Source organism: Crocodylus siamensis, chromosome 7, assembly GCF_052110815.1.
Source record: "Crocodylus siamensis isolate JL-2025a chromosome 7, ASM5211081v1, whole genome shotgun sequence".
In the NCBI taxonomy this organism is placed as follows: Eukaryota; Metazoa; Chordata; order Crocodylia; family Crocodylidae; genus Crocodylus; species Crocodylus siamensis.
The window spans coordinates 27188995-27207051 of record NC_143401.1 but is presented as its reverse complement, the minus strand read 5'-3'; the positions used below and the strand labels follow the sequence as shown (position 1 = coordinate 27207051).

The 18057-nt window shown below is 42.3% G+C and overlaps 1 protein-coding gene across 14 annotated transcripts in view; it reads right to left on the bottom strand.

The window, feature by feature from the left end:
- Positions 1 to 18057, bottom strand: part of KAT6B (lysine acetyltransferase 6B) — a 223128-nt gene that overhangs the window by 40376 nt on the left and 164695 nt on the right. For all 14 annotated transcript variants that reach the window (XM_090058679.1, XM_090058676.1, XM_090058677.1 and 11 more), the window contains 2 exons: positions 15310 to 15471; positions 12213 to 12306 (listed from right to left, as the gene is read on the bottom strand). In XM_090058679.1, the coding sequence (XP_089914805.1) occupies positions 12213 to 12306; positions 15310 to 15471 (256 nt within the window). The remainder of the gene's footprint in view (positions 1 to 12212; positions 12307 to 15309; positions 15472 to 18057) is intronic.

The window sequence follows — 18057 nt, the reverse complement described above, 5'->3', positions numbered from 1 at the left end:
CTCAGCATTGTGATTAATTCTGCTTGCATAGAAGCCATATGTGCTACCCAGCCCTCTTCATGCTTTTATCCTCTGCCCAGTTTAGGCCTGGGTCTACTGGCCTGTTTGGAGAGAGATGCTCTGAAGGCTCACTGCTTACAAGGATGTCTTCTTTGTAGACAGAAATTGTACTTTTTTCCCCAGCCTCATGAAATTTGCGTAGGTTGTGGAGAACAGGAGGGAATGCTTAAATTATTTATACAGTCAGATGCATTTGGTTTGCATACTCTACATGTCCTGGACTACTTATGGGAATCCCATACTTCAACTAACTTTTGTATTTGCTGGGTAAAATAAATAATAAGTGTTCTGTGGTAGGGGAAACTCAGAGCCACAGAGAACAAAACTCCCTTTTCTTATGGCCAGTTTGGACCCCTAGAGAGTGGAACAATATGGCTTCAAGACAACATGGTACAAAGTCAAAGGGTCAAAGGAAACCGACTCTGTTCTTCCCATCAGCAACAGAGGAGCTGTGGCCAAGGGTCCCACCAACTGTGTATCAGTGTTCCCAGAATTATGTGTTCTTAAGCAAATCCTCAGAAGTGAATTTCTTCCAGGCCACTAGTAATGTAGGAAAGCACCAGGCCCTCCACACAGACTCTGGCAATGCTTACAGACTATGTACATCCAGACTGACAGATCCAAATCCAGATCCAGACTACATCTGCTACTCAGTTTACTCCCTTAATCAGGTCCAGAGGCTCTATGGGTAATATGATGGTTTTCTTGATCACAGGCAGGCTCTCCCACACAAGTTCCTTCAACTGATTCAAGCTTCTCCCTGTGTCACTCCCCACCACCTCCACACAGCAGTCCTAGTTGCACTCCCTTCAGAAATCTTCAGTTGTGGTTCAAATGACAGAGAAATTAAAATTTTCCTTTCTCCACTTCTTCCAGGACTTTGAGTTACCCAGGCTTTCCACAGCAACCCTGCCTATGCTATTATTTCATGCTGTTCCCACAGTTCCAAAGATAAAGCCTCGACCTATCCACAATGACATAGGTGTCAACTCCAGGACTGCTCTGTAATCTTGGCATACCTTGCTGATGGCCAGTTTTCTTCTTGCCTAATTCCCAAAACTCAGCCACATTAGAGAAGAGAAGAGAGAAGCTGCTGCTAAGGTATTTGCAGGACCAGGCAGCAGATTATGGCGTGCAGGAATGAATTGTGGGTCAAAGCCCTGGCTTCTGTACTGAACCACTAATGAGCAATCTGCTTTCCTTTGATGTGGAGTAGCCCTCACTTCACCTTTCTATTTATCCTGGTTGAGCAGAGGTCCCTTGTGCTCCATGCACTGCAATGCACACTGCTTAACAAATGATACAAATATGTGGGTGGGCTGTATGAGGGGAAGTTGACAGATCATGTTAAGTTATCTTAGTGACGACTTCTGGGCTTCCATAATCTTGGAGGACATGTCTCTGCAACATCTAACAAGCAAGCACCCTTTTGTAAATGTTAAAGGCAACCCCAACTAGCCTTACAAACTTTCCTGACCTGCTACTGCATGTATGATGGTGTCTTTAGAGGTTCTGCAGGAATGGAAGATGGTAGGGCTACCAGTCCAGGAACCAGGAACAAATTAGCCATCTTCAGCATTGCTAAAACATTTCCTGTATTTTTAACACTTCAACTGATCTCCCAAACAGACAACAGTCCAGATCTAATGGACTCTGAATGCTTATCAGTAACCCATTTTAGTGTTAACTTAAATCATTTTGATTGAACTTGTGCATGGGAGGGATCAGTAAGTTATGTACAAACTGGCCATAAACTGAAATGGTTTGTCTGTGGTATTTACTGTTGTGGACAAAAATGCTATTTCTTGGTCTTTGGAATATACTTGTAACTCTTGAGACACATTGCTAAAATGAGCAGCTCTCTGTGGCCTTCTGTGTTTGGTAACCAGAGGACTTGGAGGAAGCACGTGAAGCCAGATGATGTTAGGTAACTAGAGAGACAGTAAATGCAGCTGCAAGGCTGCTGAGGCTCAAGACATCCAAGGACTGAGGAGAGTGGTTGCACAGTGGGGGAGGGGAGGGAGAAGAGGGAAGTCACTAGATCTGCATACAGGGCTTATAATTTGAAACGCCAAAGCTGGGGGAGTTTTAGGAGGGAGCATTTTGTTACATCCACTCATGATGGCAGCCCAAAGCACAGCAACATTAACATTGTATGATTGTGTGCTGATGTTCAAACAGCTAATCCAGAAAGCACGTACACTTACCTTTGTCAATCACAGGCTTTGTAGTGAACAGAACAATGTTGGGGATGGCAAGCAGATGCGTTGCGGGCAGAAATACCTCTATATCCAGTTCAGCATTCTCTGGCAAATGCCCAAGTTCTTGGCTGGCAAAAAAAAAAAGTGTCCTGGCTTTTGAGGACCCCTTTGACCATACAGTCCTCACTGTCACTAATCAGGTTCTTGTTGAGGTCTGCTATGATATAGATGCATGATGGCAGCAGCAGCAGCAGCAAGTGCAGCAGTACTGGCTGCTATGCTGTTGGTGCTAGCAGAAGCAATTTTTGTGTGCCTCACAAAGGCAGTGCCCTGGGCTACCTTCCTGGTCACTGCCCCTCAGTTATGCTATCCAGATATTGGCATTGCTTGATAAGCCCTAGTCCAATTCCTCAGTCTGAAGCCAATGCACAGCCAGTATCTAAACAATTAATGTCCTTGGGAGCTACACATGAAGTCCTTAACTGTGAAGAGAGGACTGCAAAGCATCATACCAGTGCCTCTTTGCTGTCATCTGGGATGTTACCATATGCTTCCCATGACATTTGAAAACCTGAGTTTCTGGCCACAGATAAATTTATTTCTGGTGGGGCAGGATTAAATTGTTTTTACGAAATGTCTCGTGTTCACATTTTCTTTTTCATCTTTTTTTCTAATGTGGGACCTAATGAATTTACATGGATTAACAATGGCCTTAGATTCAGTTGTTAAGACCTGAAGATTTACTAACCCCTTTGGATAAAACAAAAAGGGGACTTGGCCAAGAAATAAAATCATCTGATTTGGGGAACTGAACCAGCCAGAAAGGTCACACAGTTGGTCATTAAGTATCTACTTTCCATATGAAGCAAAATGAAACTGATGAACTGAGATGGTCTCTTCAAGTTTTGCTTTTCCTCTATTAGATTTGAGCTGCTTTTCCCTATTACGTACCAATAAGGCACTTTTTGTCTTGGGCAGCTTATGCTAATTGAGAGCTGCACATCTCAGTAGGAAACAAACTAGGATCTGTTGCAAGCTGATGGAAAAGAAAATACATCAGCATGTTGTACTAGCTCTTGTTTTCCTATATTGTCTTTTGTAAGTGCATTAGTATCCTTTAGGTATTTACGATCAAACTGATATTTCTCAGTTGTGTTAAAGGTACTACTGTTTGTGATGCAAACTTAGTTTTACATGTAATGGTAAAGTGATCTTTTGTAGGCATTAAAGTTTCCTATAATAAAACACAGGGCAAGTCAAAATAAAAGATATGCTAGCCCAAATGCACAGGCAAGCAGAACTAGAGGATACAGCATAAAGGCAAAAACAAAACAATTCAAGCAGGCTGTCATCCCTCAGTTAAGAATGATTATCTCCTAATTAACAAAGAATAGGGCAAAAAAAGGAAGGAAAAGCCCAGTCAACGTAAGGCAGGATGTATCTACACGAGACAGAAAGTTTACTGCAGAGCTCCCTAATTAGCTCCACAGGTAAATCCTCTGAGTCTACATATGCAGCCCTATTAGACCCCAGAAAACTAATTAACCCCACTGTAGGTTAGCACTTGTAAATACAAGTACTATGCTACAGTGATGTTACTTACTGCACAGCACCACTTTTAGATGCTGATGAAGCTGGCTGGGACATGAGGGTGCTTCAGTGCAAGGGCTGGTTGCCAGCTTGCCCTGCACTTGAGCAACGTCATGCCCCGCCAGCCCCTCCACAGCACATTGACCTGGGATGGAGCAGCCCTGGGCTGGTAGGCTGACGCCCCCCACTCCCCTGCCAGCTGGTGCTGTTCCGTCCCAGCTTAACGCGCTGTAGTCCGAAGTGCATGTGTAAATGCAGCACCCAGAAGCTATAAATTCCAGCACAATAAGCATCAGAGTTTATTGCTTTGCATTAATTTCATGTGTAGATCCGCCACAGTCAGTAAAGAAAAAAAACCAAACTATTGTAAATAAATGGACCTGTAAAGTGCCCTCAAGAAAAATCATACTGGGCTAAGGTAGACATCACCTATGCCACAGAACTGCATTTTTACAGCGATTCATCTGAACAACCAGAACATAACAGGTGTTCCCACTCAACCTGTCCTGGTATACCTGTTCACTATATCCTCACATATCTCTTTCTGCAATTGTTGCAGTATCAGTTCATTGTGGGTATTCAGCACACAGTTCCCAGCACAGGTACCAGAGGTTTACTATTTTTAAGCCATTAAATAGCACAAATTTTGCATTATTAAATGTTCATCAGCACTGTCTGTTCATTATATCTGGAAATAAGGGAAATTTGAAGATTACAGGCATTCTGTCTAACAAAATCAGAAATGAAACGATGGACAACAGTAACAGAAGCTGAAGTAACTCAAAAGAAGAAAGGAAACAGGAAGGAACTATGACAAAATATGCAAAGAAACTGATGGAAGTTCTAACAGGACTGCAAGACAACATGGGTAGATCAGCTGCATTGAAACGGTCACAACAACCAATACTTTCATTCTATACCATCATAGCAGTGAAACCTGCTTAAAGAATGGGTATCCCAATAATGTGGGCAATACTATGGATTACTGCAGCCACTCAAGCAAAGACACAAAATGCTTGTAGCAAACAATTATCTGGTGTACGCAAAGATGGATTATGTTCTATAATCATTAGACAGCTTTGTCATTAGTTTACTTTTGAATACATCGAGAACTGACCTATAAAACACTTAACTTGGGAAGATACCACTCACTCCCCAACATCTCCTTATATAGATCCCTCAGGGAATAATCTGATTATTATATCAACCAGGTCCTGGAAACCATGGAGCAGGCTGCCTCCGGCACAATGCTACAGTTGCTCTATAAAAAACCTCAGCAGATTCACTTCAGGATACAAGAAGCAGCCAAGCACGAAAGGCTGCTTTGTATAGGATGCTAAAAAAACGGAGGTGAAAGCCATGCCTTCTCCAACTCCACAAAGAATTCAATATTCTGGAATCCAAGTGTATGTACATGTGTGCACATACATGTGCACGTGTGCTTTTGCATAAGCTCAAGATACCTTCACCTTAAACCAACAATAAGAGTCCATCTGACCTTCTGCTAAAGACAAACTAAGTGTGAGAAATCCAAGTAAAAATGTCTGCCAGGTATCAGATCCCATGCAGTTTAAACTGCACACAAACAGGATGAATTTAAAAAATAAAACAATTAATAGGATATAACTAATCAATTACATAAAATGCTTATACAACCATAATTTCTCTTAAGTGGCCTAAAAATTTTCCAAAAAATCAGGTCTGGACACACACAAAGTCAAAAGGTGTGATATTTTAATTCTGTACACCGATCATCATAAACCATGAAAGACATGTTATTGCTGTGCATCTTACTGTTTTGACACATTTCTCAGAACTGCAAAACCATGAAACGTTACATTACCAAATTAACTCTACAAGCTGGTGAACCCAATTTTGATTTTTGGACTACAAACTAAGCTGGTTACCTTTACAGAGTCAATTGATATAATTGATTATCACTTAACAAAAAACAAAAAGTAAGATTCAACAATTCTTTCTGGTTCAAATACAAAGGAAAATTTTGTGTGATGTTTATTTTGTAGAGAAAGTTGTTGTTTTTTTTAAAACCAGTACTATGTCTAAGTTACAAACTCTTTGTGACAAGTTCATAAGAACACATGAACACTGTGCAAACCAATGTTTTAGGTAAATGTTGTGATTCCTATTCAAATCTCTGTTTGTGCAGACAGGTAAGAAAGAGGGGACTTAATTTTATCCTATATAGCATGTTGTGCATTGTGGCCTGCTTCTCCAGATCATTGTGTAAAGCTCTCTTCTAAGTACGTGATTATTAAACCTGCTATTCTCAAAATAGGTGGCAATGAGCAGAAAAATGAGATTCACGAGAGATAGAACTATTGGACCTGGCCTATACTGCAGTTTTGCATGCTCCACGTTCACAGCTCCCTATGGTGGAAGAACCCTTTCTTTTTGCCAAAAGAGTAACAGCGACTCTGAAAGCAACAGAAGGTTTCTGCTGCCACACAGCAGCCAGTAAGAAGCACATGTAAATGTGCATGGGCTTTTTGCTAGCTGCCATGGTCCCTTTAACAGCTGATGTGTCCCAGGGTGTATGTGCACCCTGCCAACACAGCTGTTGTAGTGGACCATGCAGTTTCTGCAGGAGCTGTCAGAAGTTGCACAAGTAGAGACATGCTCTGGTGACTTTCTTTGGCAGCTGCTTCTAGAATGCTTCTGCCAGCAGAAGCCTTGTAGTGCCGACAAGTTCTCAGACGTTCCAATGAAAAGCAGTTTGGGAAATGGAGAGAAGAGTACATATGGAGATCAGCGAAAGTTATGAAATGGGAAAGAAAAGGCATAAGCTATCTTAGTTTCTTCTTGAAAAATTCATTTGTCATTCATCAATCCACTAGGCAGCACTTATACCTACTCTGCAGGATGAGGCCTACATAAATGCAAGGCAGATGAAACCTTATCTGAGGATATGCCTTCACTGCTGAATTAGAGGCAGGTGACTGGCATGCAGGTTATGTTAGTCCAGTTAAAAGCATCCCTGTAACAAAATCATACCGCAGTTACTAGGTCCTCACTGTTACTATACTTCTCCATGTGTGTTCCTAGGACTCACTCGAGTGGGATAGGCTTCACCTTTCCCCCAAAGGTAAGTGTGTGTTCTCTTCTAGGTTGGCTGATCTCCTTTGGAGGGCTTTAAACTAGGCTTGTCGGGGGAAGGGAAGATGAGAGCAGAGGAAGCCTTGAACCACTAAACCAAGCGGCACCCACAAGTACAGCCCAGCCTAGACTGACGAGCAGACCAAATACCCAGGTAAGCAACAGGGGCCAGGGCAATGCTGAGTTTAGGGGGCCTGACATCTTCAGGAGGCCTCAAATGCCTCTACACAAATGCTCGTATGGGAAACAAGCAGGAGGAACTTACCCTCCTGCTAGCTGACACCAACCCAGACATAGTGGAGCTCACAGAAATGTGGTGGGACCCAACACAGGACTGGGCAGTGAATATCAAGGGCTACCGGCTGTACAGGAGGGACAGGACAGGGAAGAAAGGTGGGGGTGAGAATACACATCCTCATCAAGTAGCACAGGGTCAGAGGAGGGGCACACTGAAGTGCTTTTGTGTGGTGCCAGAGAACTGGAAGAGGGCCAACGTGGTTCCCATCTTCAAAAAAAGGGAGGAAGGAGGACCCAGGGAACTATAGGCCAGTTAGTCTTACCTCAATCCTGGGTAAGCTTTTTGAGAGAATTATTCTGGCGCATGTCCATGAGGGGCCAGCAGGGGAGGTTACGATTAGGGGCAACCAACACAGGTTCATTAGAGGCAGGTCCTGTCAGACCAACCTGGTGGCCTTCTATGACCAGGTCACCAAATCCTTAGATGCAGGGGTAGCAGTGGACATAGTCTTTCTGAACTTGAGGAAGGCCTTTGACACTGTCTCTCATCCCATTCTCATTAAAAAACTGAGGGACTGTGACATCGACACCTACACAGTCAAATGGGTTGCTAACTGGTTGGAGGGCCGCACCCAGAGAGTGGTAGTGGACAGGTCATTTTCGACCTGGAGGGATGTGGGCAGTGGGGTTCCACAGGGCTCGAGTCCTCCGGCCTGCACTGTTCAACATCTTCATCAGTGACTTGGACGAGGTGGTAAAAAGCACCCTGTTTAAATTTGCTGATGACACTAAGATGTGGGGGGGATGTGGGCATGCTAGAAGGGAGGAATAGGCTGCAATCAGACCAAGACAGGTTACAGGGGTGGGCAGATGAGAACAGGATGGGTCGCAACACTGACAAGTGCAAGGTGATACACCTGGGGAGGAAGAACCAGCAGCATACCTACAGGCTGGGGAACTCCCTTCTCATCAGTGCAGAGGCAGAAAAGGATCTTGGAGTCATCACTGATGCCAAGATGAACATGGGCTGGCAGTGTGGGGACACGGTCAGGAAGGCCAACCATACCCTGTCCTGACCCCATACTGGTCAGGCTGCAGCTGGAGTACTGCGTCCAGTTCTGGATGCCGCACTTCAAGAGGGATGTGGACAACATGGAGAGGGTCCAGGGGAGGGCCACTCGCATATCAGGGGGCAGCTGGGCAGGCCCTGTGAGGAGAGGCTAAGAGACCTGAACCTGTTCAGCCTCCACAAGAGAAAGCTGAGGGGGCATCTAGTGGCCTGTTACAAACTAGTTGTGGGGACCAGCAGGCATTGGGGGAGTCCCTGTTCCCCCGAGCACCACCAGGAGTGACAAGAAATAACGGTCACAAGCTGGCAGAGGGTAGATTCAGACTAGACATCAGGAGGCGCTACTTCACTGTCAGGGCAGCTAGGATCTGGAACCAACTTCCAAGAGAAGTGGTGCTGGCTTCTACCCTGGGGGTCTTTAAAACAAGGCTTGATGAACACCTTGCTGAGGTCATTTGACCCCAGTACTTCTTCCTGCTAAGGCAGGGGGTTGGATTTGATGATCTGCTCAGGTCCCTTCCGACCCTACAAACTATGAAACTATCAGGTGGCATATCCCATGGCTCATCATTCTTCTGAAAGCTGAATGATGCTCTGACCAATTCTTTTCCCAATGAATTGTTGGAGAACGTGCCTGTCCTCCTGGCACGTTGAGGGCCTTGTCGGAAGGCAATCTACGATTTTGAGCACTAAAATGATTTAGCTTGGGTTTTCACAGTAAAGTGGATAGATCATGTGCCCAAAGAGAAGTAAAACCTCAGCTCTAATCCATGTCTGGCAGGTGTTCCAGAGAGCCCAGGTTTAGGGTATGAATTAACTTTGAGGAGATGTTTTTAAGTATAGACAGTCAGGAGGCTGGGGGCAACGGCTTTAGTAGAAGCCTCAGCTAGCTCAGCAAGTACAACGCTCTAAAGTCCTTTCTCTAAAATCCAAGGAACTAGATTCACTGTAAGCTCTTTACAGAAGAATAAATGGGACACAAAAGCTGCTGCAGGGCTATTTCCAAGGCCTGAATAGTCCCACCAGATAATATGGCACATAGCAAAGTTATTGGGAGGAAATCCAGGAGGAGATTGAGATATCCGTGCACTGCATTCCTGAACATTCTGGACTTAATTAAACAATAAAACACAGTACATCTCAGAGAGCTAAGCACAGATGAAGCAAAGTCAACTCTCACTTAAGAGACTTTTAAGGGCCACCTAGGTTTTGAAATATTGTTGGCAGCTTGGTAGGTATCACTCGGCCTTCTGAGTCAGCTCAAAACCAAAACATTCCAACCTGGTTTTACATGGGCTTGAAGTTATTTTACTAAAGCCTCTTTCAGACAAGACAAAAACTGAAGGGTCTTGATCACTTGTGGCAGCTGAGGCCCCTGACAGATATTAAAACAACAGTGTGACTGGGATAAAAAAAACCCATATGGCCCATCCCAAACATCACACCTTCTACCTGCCAGATGTGCATGGCAGAAGACATGACAGGGCATGAAATTCCTCTGATCACAATCATGCCACTGAGTTGCTGTCCCAGTGGAGGGAGGGGGACACTGTAAACCACACCCAGGGCTGCCTTTAGCCCGTAGCAAGTATCAAACTCAGAGCCCAGCGCTGGATAGTCCCTGGACTGGTTTGAGACCTGGGGCTGTCCAGGGCAGGTGTGACAATCAGCTGACTGTCTGACCCAACCCTGTCTGGGACCAGGTCCAACAATCATCTGACTGTTCCTCCATCCCTGGGTTCACGTGCTCTCCTGCCATCCCAGGATCCACGTGTAGGTACCTACTGAAATTAGGGAGGCACACAGGCAATTTTGCAGTCCAAGATTGTGGTGCCCACTGCCTTTTTCATAGTTTTTCACAGCAAGGGCCCCCACCCCCATGCTGCTGACTGACTGACAGAGCTGCCCTTCAGGCGGTACCACCCCTCACCGTTGACTGGCGGAAAAGGGTGGGACCACATGACAGCCAGCCCTCTCAGCCAATCAGCAATGGAGGGGAGAGAGGGCAGCCGCCATCTTGGCTCCCTTTCTGTGTTCCAGCAGCAGTGAGAACTGCTGGGTCCCACTGGAGAGCCAGCATTTTATTTTCAGGATTTTTTTTTCCAGCAATTCCACTGAAAATCATGGGGAAGGCCACTTTTCACAGAACTGCCTCAAACTACAGTTTCTGCAAGAAACACAAAATTGTGATTTGAGTAGATCTCTATCCATTTTCTCCAGGACATCTACAAATTGTGGTCATGCCAGGTCCCTACAACCTAGAACTTTAAAGCATCTTGCACTTCAGCCCATGTAGGCTTGCAGAGCAAAGTAAGAAAGGCTGCTGGGCCTGGCAGCTGCCAGGCCCCTGGCAAACAGAGAAACCCTTGACTCTCCACACTGGAGAACCTCACAACCACCAGCCCATTTTTTATATCAACACGGAGGCTTTCCTGGCCCTGATGTTAACTCCTTTCCCCAAGCTGATGCCAACAATCAGCCAATTCTCAGCACTGATATGAGGGTGCTACACATTCAATTTACGTTACCATACAAACAAGCCACAAAGATGGTTTACATATTTTGTGGAATACCTTTGTGATTTGTTTACCATTTTATGGCACCATAAATCAGCTGAATGTGTAGCACTGTTATTATTCATGGTGAAATTAACATGTTAATCACCCCATAATTCTAAAGTATGCCATGGGTTTGAGGTTCACAAACTCTTTTTAAGAGCAAGTGTTGATCTGATGCCCAAGGGAAATTTCTACTTAGCAGTTACTTTCCTAAACTCCTCCAGTTTTAAAAGTATATTGTATTCTCTACTTTCTGCTCTGTGAAATGTTAGTATACACAGTAAGACAGCTGTTGCGTTCCACTCCAGTGGTGGATGAATTTCAGTGGCGGATGAAGTGATCCAGTTCTATCTATACCTATCTCACAGGGGTGTTGTGAAGCTTAATTGTTTGCAAACCTATTGGCTGAAAAGCACTATAGAAGTATTTTTATTAATCTGAATGTAGTCATGCTCAGTAGAACACTGCAAGACAGAGAACCTCAAAATTCTATAGTCACAAGCTATTGTCTTAGCCCTGCTGTTATACTGTAATGTACTCTATTTACACTTAAATGCTCCTGCATGCTCCTTGAGGACAGGAATCTGATTATCTTAACTGTTCATAATACTTTAACAACTAAAAAATCAAAGTGAAAACTCAATTCCCCATCTCACTAGTCATATGCAACATATGCCAATCCTGATTCTAAAACTTCTCTCTAACTTAGCAACACTGAAGGCATTTATTTGAAACACTTATCCATAGAATTTTGTTTTTAACTTTTAACTGAGGAAATTAGGGTGACACATGTACAAATGTTGCCTAGGCTTTTCAAGTAGGTTAGATGTACAACTCTGCATAATAACACAGCAAGCAAGGATATAACCATGAATACCAATTTATAAATTTGCAACAAAGCAGGATTTTCACTACAAAAGGTAGGTAATGAGATTCCTTTTTTGGAAGAAAAATTGAAATATTATGTTCCCTCTTTATAACAATTGTTCAGCTAAAATATATTACAAGTTTAAAAAAAATCAGAATGTGGAGAATGCCTTGGACTAACACCTTCTTTAGCTTTAATCACAAATAATTGCCTCTTCTTGTACTAATGAGCAGTGCAAAATGGAATGTAATTTAGACAATTCATTCAGGGTAATAGCTTTGTGAGCTAATATTACTGCAGAGAGATCTATTCTCAATTTCCTGGAGTACAATAACAGAGCAGCAGTAAGTTCTTCACTTCAGGGAGCTTTTCTAGCCTATGTAAATATAAATAGAAATCCCATTATCTATTGATAAAAATAACAAAGCAGGTTAAATAAAGTTTTATATGTTACTGTTTCCCATAACAACCATCAGCTCCCTGGATCATGAATGTAAATAAAGCACTTCACTTACTGAAATCAATGAGAAACCTTCCAAATCCTTGCCTTTGGTATTGGGGCATGATCATTATGCAGGAGACATTGTACTTCTGCTGGCAAAGCTTCTCCTGAGGGAAGGAGAAACAGATCAAGTATGTCAAAGCACTGCTGAAGTGGGCAATTCCCTGCACCTGCCACTGTCCTTGTAAAATACTCCAGTAAGGTGAACAGATATATCTGGTCAATACCAAAACAGAATAATTCTATGGTATTAATTAATTATAAGAGAGAAGCATCAGTCAAATGCACCCTCTAATTTTTTTTTATTAACTGACTAGTCAGCACCTTAAAAAGTAAACAAAAATACCTAAGGAATTGCATAAACAGCATAATGAAGGTTAAGTGCAGCATGGGGGAAAAATTCTTTTCATGCTTCACTGACTTTTCTGTCAGGGATATAAAAAGGGGAAAATAATATCCACATACTCACTGAAGACAGCAAGTTGGGCTTGCAGCAATTGTTAGATAACTTACTGCTGCCTCTCACCTGAGCAAATATATCTAACACTAGTGCAATTGTTTAACTAAAGTGATATTTGAAGCAAGTGCAGCTTTTTTCACAGCCAAATGCATTCTCCCCTGAATACAAAGTGAAGGCAAAATGTTGGGCCATCGGAACCCTGCAACTCTGACAAAAAAAAATCATATAACCACAAACGCAATAAAAGCAAAGATTACACTGACTGCATAAGACAAAGGAAAAAGAGGGGACAAACTAAACTAGGAAGCGGTTCTTGTAATGTAGGCCAAAGGATTTTTGGCTTTCTTGGTTTAACAACTGGATGCATTAATGAGGCAGTAACATTCTAAAAGAAACTGTCCAAATTTGACACACCCATAGTTCTAAAGCAGGCCTTGTGCTGTATTTAACAATACTACAGTTAACTTTAATTGACCAATTGAATGAAGCTAACTTCATGAAAGACAAGTCAAACTAGTGAAATCCAGGTTGGCAGATTCTACAAAAAGCTGCAGGAACAACAGAATTAGTAGGAAGCTACTTAAGGTAGCCACACGTAAGGAGATACCAAATAGCACATCCCAGCAGGCCCACTTCAAACCAGTCTCCTGTGGTTCTGAAATCTGACTACCCCTTTGCTATATTTCACAAAAAACATTTACCAGCTCCTGCAATAATTTATAGAGATAGTGACCCCAACTTCTTAAGCTGACAGTCCTGGAATATACTTCTGAGGATTTTTTTTTGTACCCACCACAAAAGATTCAGGGATACTTTACCAATAAAAAACGGCATTTGCTACTTTAGACAAGACCCCTTTCATGCAAGCATTCAATGCATGTTTGACTTTGATGCTCAAGCGCTTTCCTGAATCAGTGCCAGGGACAACATTTGGGATGATAAACATAACAGTGGACAGAGACTAAGTGAGCTGTTGAGAGTAATGGGCCAAAATATAGGTAGGTGGGAAACAGAACAACAAATTCCAGTCTTCATCTGGAATGCTAACATTTCTTGCCTACTAAAGTTGTACCATATTCATTTACATACCACACATACTCTTTCCCCAAAAATCAGCCCTCCGAAATTGGAGTGCACATCTTAAACAGGGAAGCTGATTTTTTTTGCTGGAACAGAAGCAGGGAGGAATAGAAGCATGCATATACGGTGCTCAAACAGATACCAAAATGGCTCAAGCTTCTCTCAGGCCCAGCAAGCAGAAGGGGAAGAGTCCAGTGTTAAGTCTTTCACAGCTGCTAAGGAATTTGCCATAACTACTGATTGAGCACATCAGCTTGTACCTGAAGCAGCAAGTAACCTGCCCTACATTGTCTTAGCTAGTCTTTGATGAGGCTTGTGGTGTGGAAATAACAGTATTTTTTACAGGAACTTTCATAAAGGACTGTTTACAATGAAGTAGTTAACAGTCTTGCTATGGCCCTTGCAATGGCTAGGAGTCAGCTTTGTTGAGGATCTAAAATACAGGAACCTCTTCCTGATTCACACAGTCTGTCTCCTAGGATGCCATGCTTCCTGGAAACTATGTTTCCAGAAGGACTTACTCTGTCACAGTCGCCTATGACAAACCATTTTTTTTGACATTCCGCTTTCCAAAGATAGGGTGCATATCTTTTGGGATGCAAGGGCATGTGGTACGCAAGAAAACATGGTAAACATCTTTTTAAGAACCATATCTGGAGAGAACTGAATCAATCCAAAAGCACCTCAGTACAGGTGCTACTTTAATTATTCAGATGATTTCTTTAAAAATAATTCTATTCAGTTGGATCACATCTGGCTGAGAAAAATTTTCAGGGGGAATAAAAAAAAATATCACCTGATTTTCAAAGTTTTGATGATATTAAATATTACATAGAAGCCATGTGTGTGCCAAGACACAAACTTCTTATTTAAAAGTTGACAGAAACAAACTTAAGCCTCTTCTTATTCCAAACAACTCAACTTGTACCTTACAAATAATTTTAAAATAGCCCTTATCAAGGAAATACAGTGAATATCACTTTCTCTATAAGAGGGTTTGTTTTAGAAATCAAAGCAATGCTATGAATTGTTAAAATATATACTATAAAATTTAGTAATTTTGGACTAGGTTGTCAAAACTTTGATGTGTAAAAAAATGCATTAAAATCAAGAGCGTGTCTGTGTGTGTGTAAGAATGCACTGAGCCAGTTATCAGCTATAAACCTATTGACAACTGCATACATTCCACATCCCTCAAACTACTGGAATTCAGATCTGGCATATTTAACCAGAAACAGCCAAGGAAAAAAATAAGTGGCGGGGGGGAGGTTGCCTGGAGGGAACTGTGTCACACCATCTAATTATAATCACCAGAAGACCTGTAAAACAGATTTAACTGAATATATGCATAATTTCTCAGTTTATATCAATTTTTGGTGTAAAAAGATATTTTTAGTGGTCATTAGTGGAATAGATGTTTGTTTAAGGCTTGCTAAAAAATTCTGAAAATGTGAAATTCTAAGCAATTTGAAAAGCCAATGAAAAAACACAAGTACTTTATGCAATTAGCTTTATAGTAGTTAAACCATTTACATGTAACTTAACATGAGTAAAGGAGATACTGTTTTACCTTAGAGAAATATCCAACTAAGTGGCAGCCTTTTTCATCGTTTTTTGTGAGAACATAGAAGAGGAATGGCTCAACATCATAATACAAGGTTTTGTGGTCCAGAAAGAGCTTGGCTAGCAAGCAAAGATTTTGGCAATAAATTTTGCTCACATTTCCATCAACCTAAAAAGGATAAATAATGTTACATATCTAACACATCACAACCTTTTTTAGCATAACATTGTGTATTATACCTACTAGAATACTTATTAAACCAAAATACAACCCCTCTTGACATTAAAGAAAAAAGTAGTTTAACTTTGGAATAGAAATCCCTTGACTTCCAAGATGGAATATTCTGCTATTAGAGCTAATTGTTTTGAATTAGTAAAGATCTTCAAAAGATCTGGATGTGTCAAACAAGCAAGATAATTTTACCTGGTAATTGTTCCAGTTAGACATTGTTACATCTTTCATTTATTCTCCTTTAATCAAACAGATGAACAGCAGACATTGAAAATATACCATTACAATAACTAACTTAAGTTCTGGATCACTGCAGAAAGGGTTGCCAGCAACATTAGTACAGAATTTGTGGAATTATTCAGAATCCCTGAAATGTGTGGCTAACAAATGGGTTGCCACTTTATAGGTTATAAGTAGCTACTAGCAAATTGCCCATCAAGAATGACGGCAGGGACAGGGGTATGGAGGGGAGAGGGGCAAGTTCAGTGCTGTGCTGCCACCACCCCACAATACTGCTGCCTCCAAGGAGCAGGGCTGGGGGGGAGGAGGTAGGAGGAGGCCAGTGCTCTGCCCCCTGTCATGGCGGCACTCCATCATAGCCATCCCACCACCCCATGTGCCACTACCACCTCCAAGGAGCACAGCTGAGGGGGAGGGGAGGGAAGGGGGGTGAGGCCAGCAGTGCTGGCATTGTTCCCCCACTCCATCCCCACTGTCATGGTGACACTCCATCCCCACTGTCATTCTCCCTCCCTGGCCACCCCTTCCGCTCTGTCCCCTCCATCATTCTTGATGGGCAATTTGCCCTGCACACAGCACTGGCTGAAGCCTCGCTCTGCTGGGACCCCCGACCCCAAAAAGTGTTACAGACAGACAGATGGACTAAGTCCTTTATATATAGATAATAAGAGAAGATAAAAATTCTGTGCTAGGGTAAGAGTGCTTCTGGGTGAGAAAAAAATATTTTTATGCTAAGCACCATAATTAACCTATGTCTGCTGTGAGTATGTGAGTTCTGATTTTTATGGCTGCAGCTAGGCCAAGCACAAATATCTATTTTTTAAGCCACAAACAGTTACTCCTTGAAACAGGAGGCGGCCAAAAGACAGCTTTCCAACACAGTTTTACAAACTGCTGACCTAGGAGTCCATGGCACAATACCAAAAGAAACTAAATAAACCCTTAAAAGACACTACTTCTGGAAGCACAAGAGAGGATAAATCCTTCCATCTTCCTAGGAGTCCTGGCCAGGCAACTTTTACTTATTACCCAAGATCCACAAACCTGGTAATCCAGGATATCACACTGACTCTAATGGATGAAGTTGCTGGCTACATTGACCCAATCCTATTCCCATATGCCACAGGAGCTGCCAGTTATTTGAAAGATACCACAGATTTCCCAAAGAAACTAACTTCCAGCTACTACCATATTAGCTACCATGGATGTCACATCTCTGTACACCAACATCTCCAATGACAACAAATTATAAGCCATAAAGAATATTATCCCCGACAAGGACACTGCTTCTTTTATCACTGCATTCTCCTGTTTTCTCTTCACACCTCCGTTCAGATTCAAGGACTCCCTATACCTACAAATGAACATCACTGTCTATACACATGTATGCCCCCACCTCCCCAGTGCAATATGTTGATATATTTACAACAGACACTGAATTTTGCTTTGTCCACCCACAGCTGTCCTCTGATTGTTTGGTATACCTAAAGTACACTAACAACATCTTCATTATATGGACATATGGAAAGGAATCTCTAGAAAAAATCCACCAGGACTTTAACAAATTTCACCCCTCCACCAGACTGACTCCGGAATATTCTGGAAGTTTACAACAGCTATATCACCACCACACTGTAATCAAAAAACAACTAACCACCATAGCTATAGCAGGTTAACTACTTTGTTTTTCTCTCTCCTGCCCACCCTAACCCACCCAGCACCTCCCCTTCATTCTTATTCCCCCTGCCCTATCCTTTGTGTTCTAATCACTGCTTTCCATTTAGAAACTCTGCTTCTGCAGTCCCTTCAGAGCATCTGATGAAGTAAGCTGCTGCTTATAAAAACTTACACCTCTCTGATTTCGTTAAGGTGTGATTTAGTATAAAGTGCACATCTACCCTTTCTTCTGCCTGACTTAAGACTAACATGGTTAACTATTTCTCTTTGTTCAAGGAAAGAGCAGTCAATGCAAGCAGGAGCCATTTCCCTATATTCTTCTTAAAGATAAATTCTTACTTGCAACTAGAATTCTTTGCTGATGGGAATATTTGTCTTTTATTTACACAGCAAGCATGGCTGTGAACAGAACTAGGAAACAATCTATTCTAATCCACTTCCAAGGACAACTCCTGGTAGGGTTTGGGCAAACCCCCGCTTTACCTGTTTTTAAACATACCATTTTTGCTAACTCACTGGGGCACAGGATTGACTTTGGCTAGGACAGACATTCAAAAAGCCTGAGCCTGAATTGATTCACTCTTTGCTAGTCTAAGTTGCGCGGCT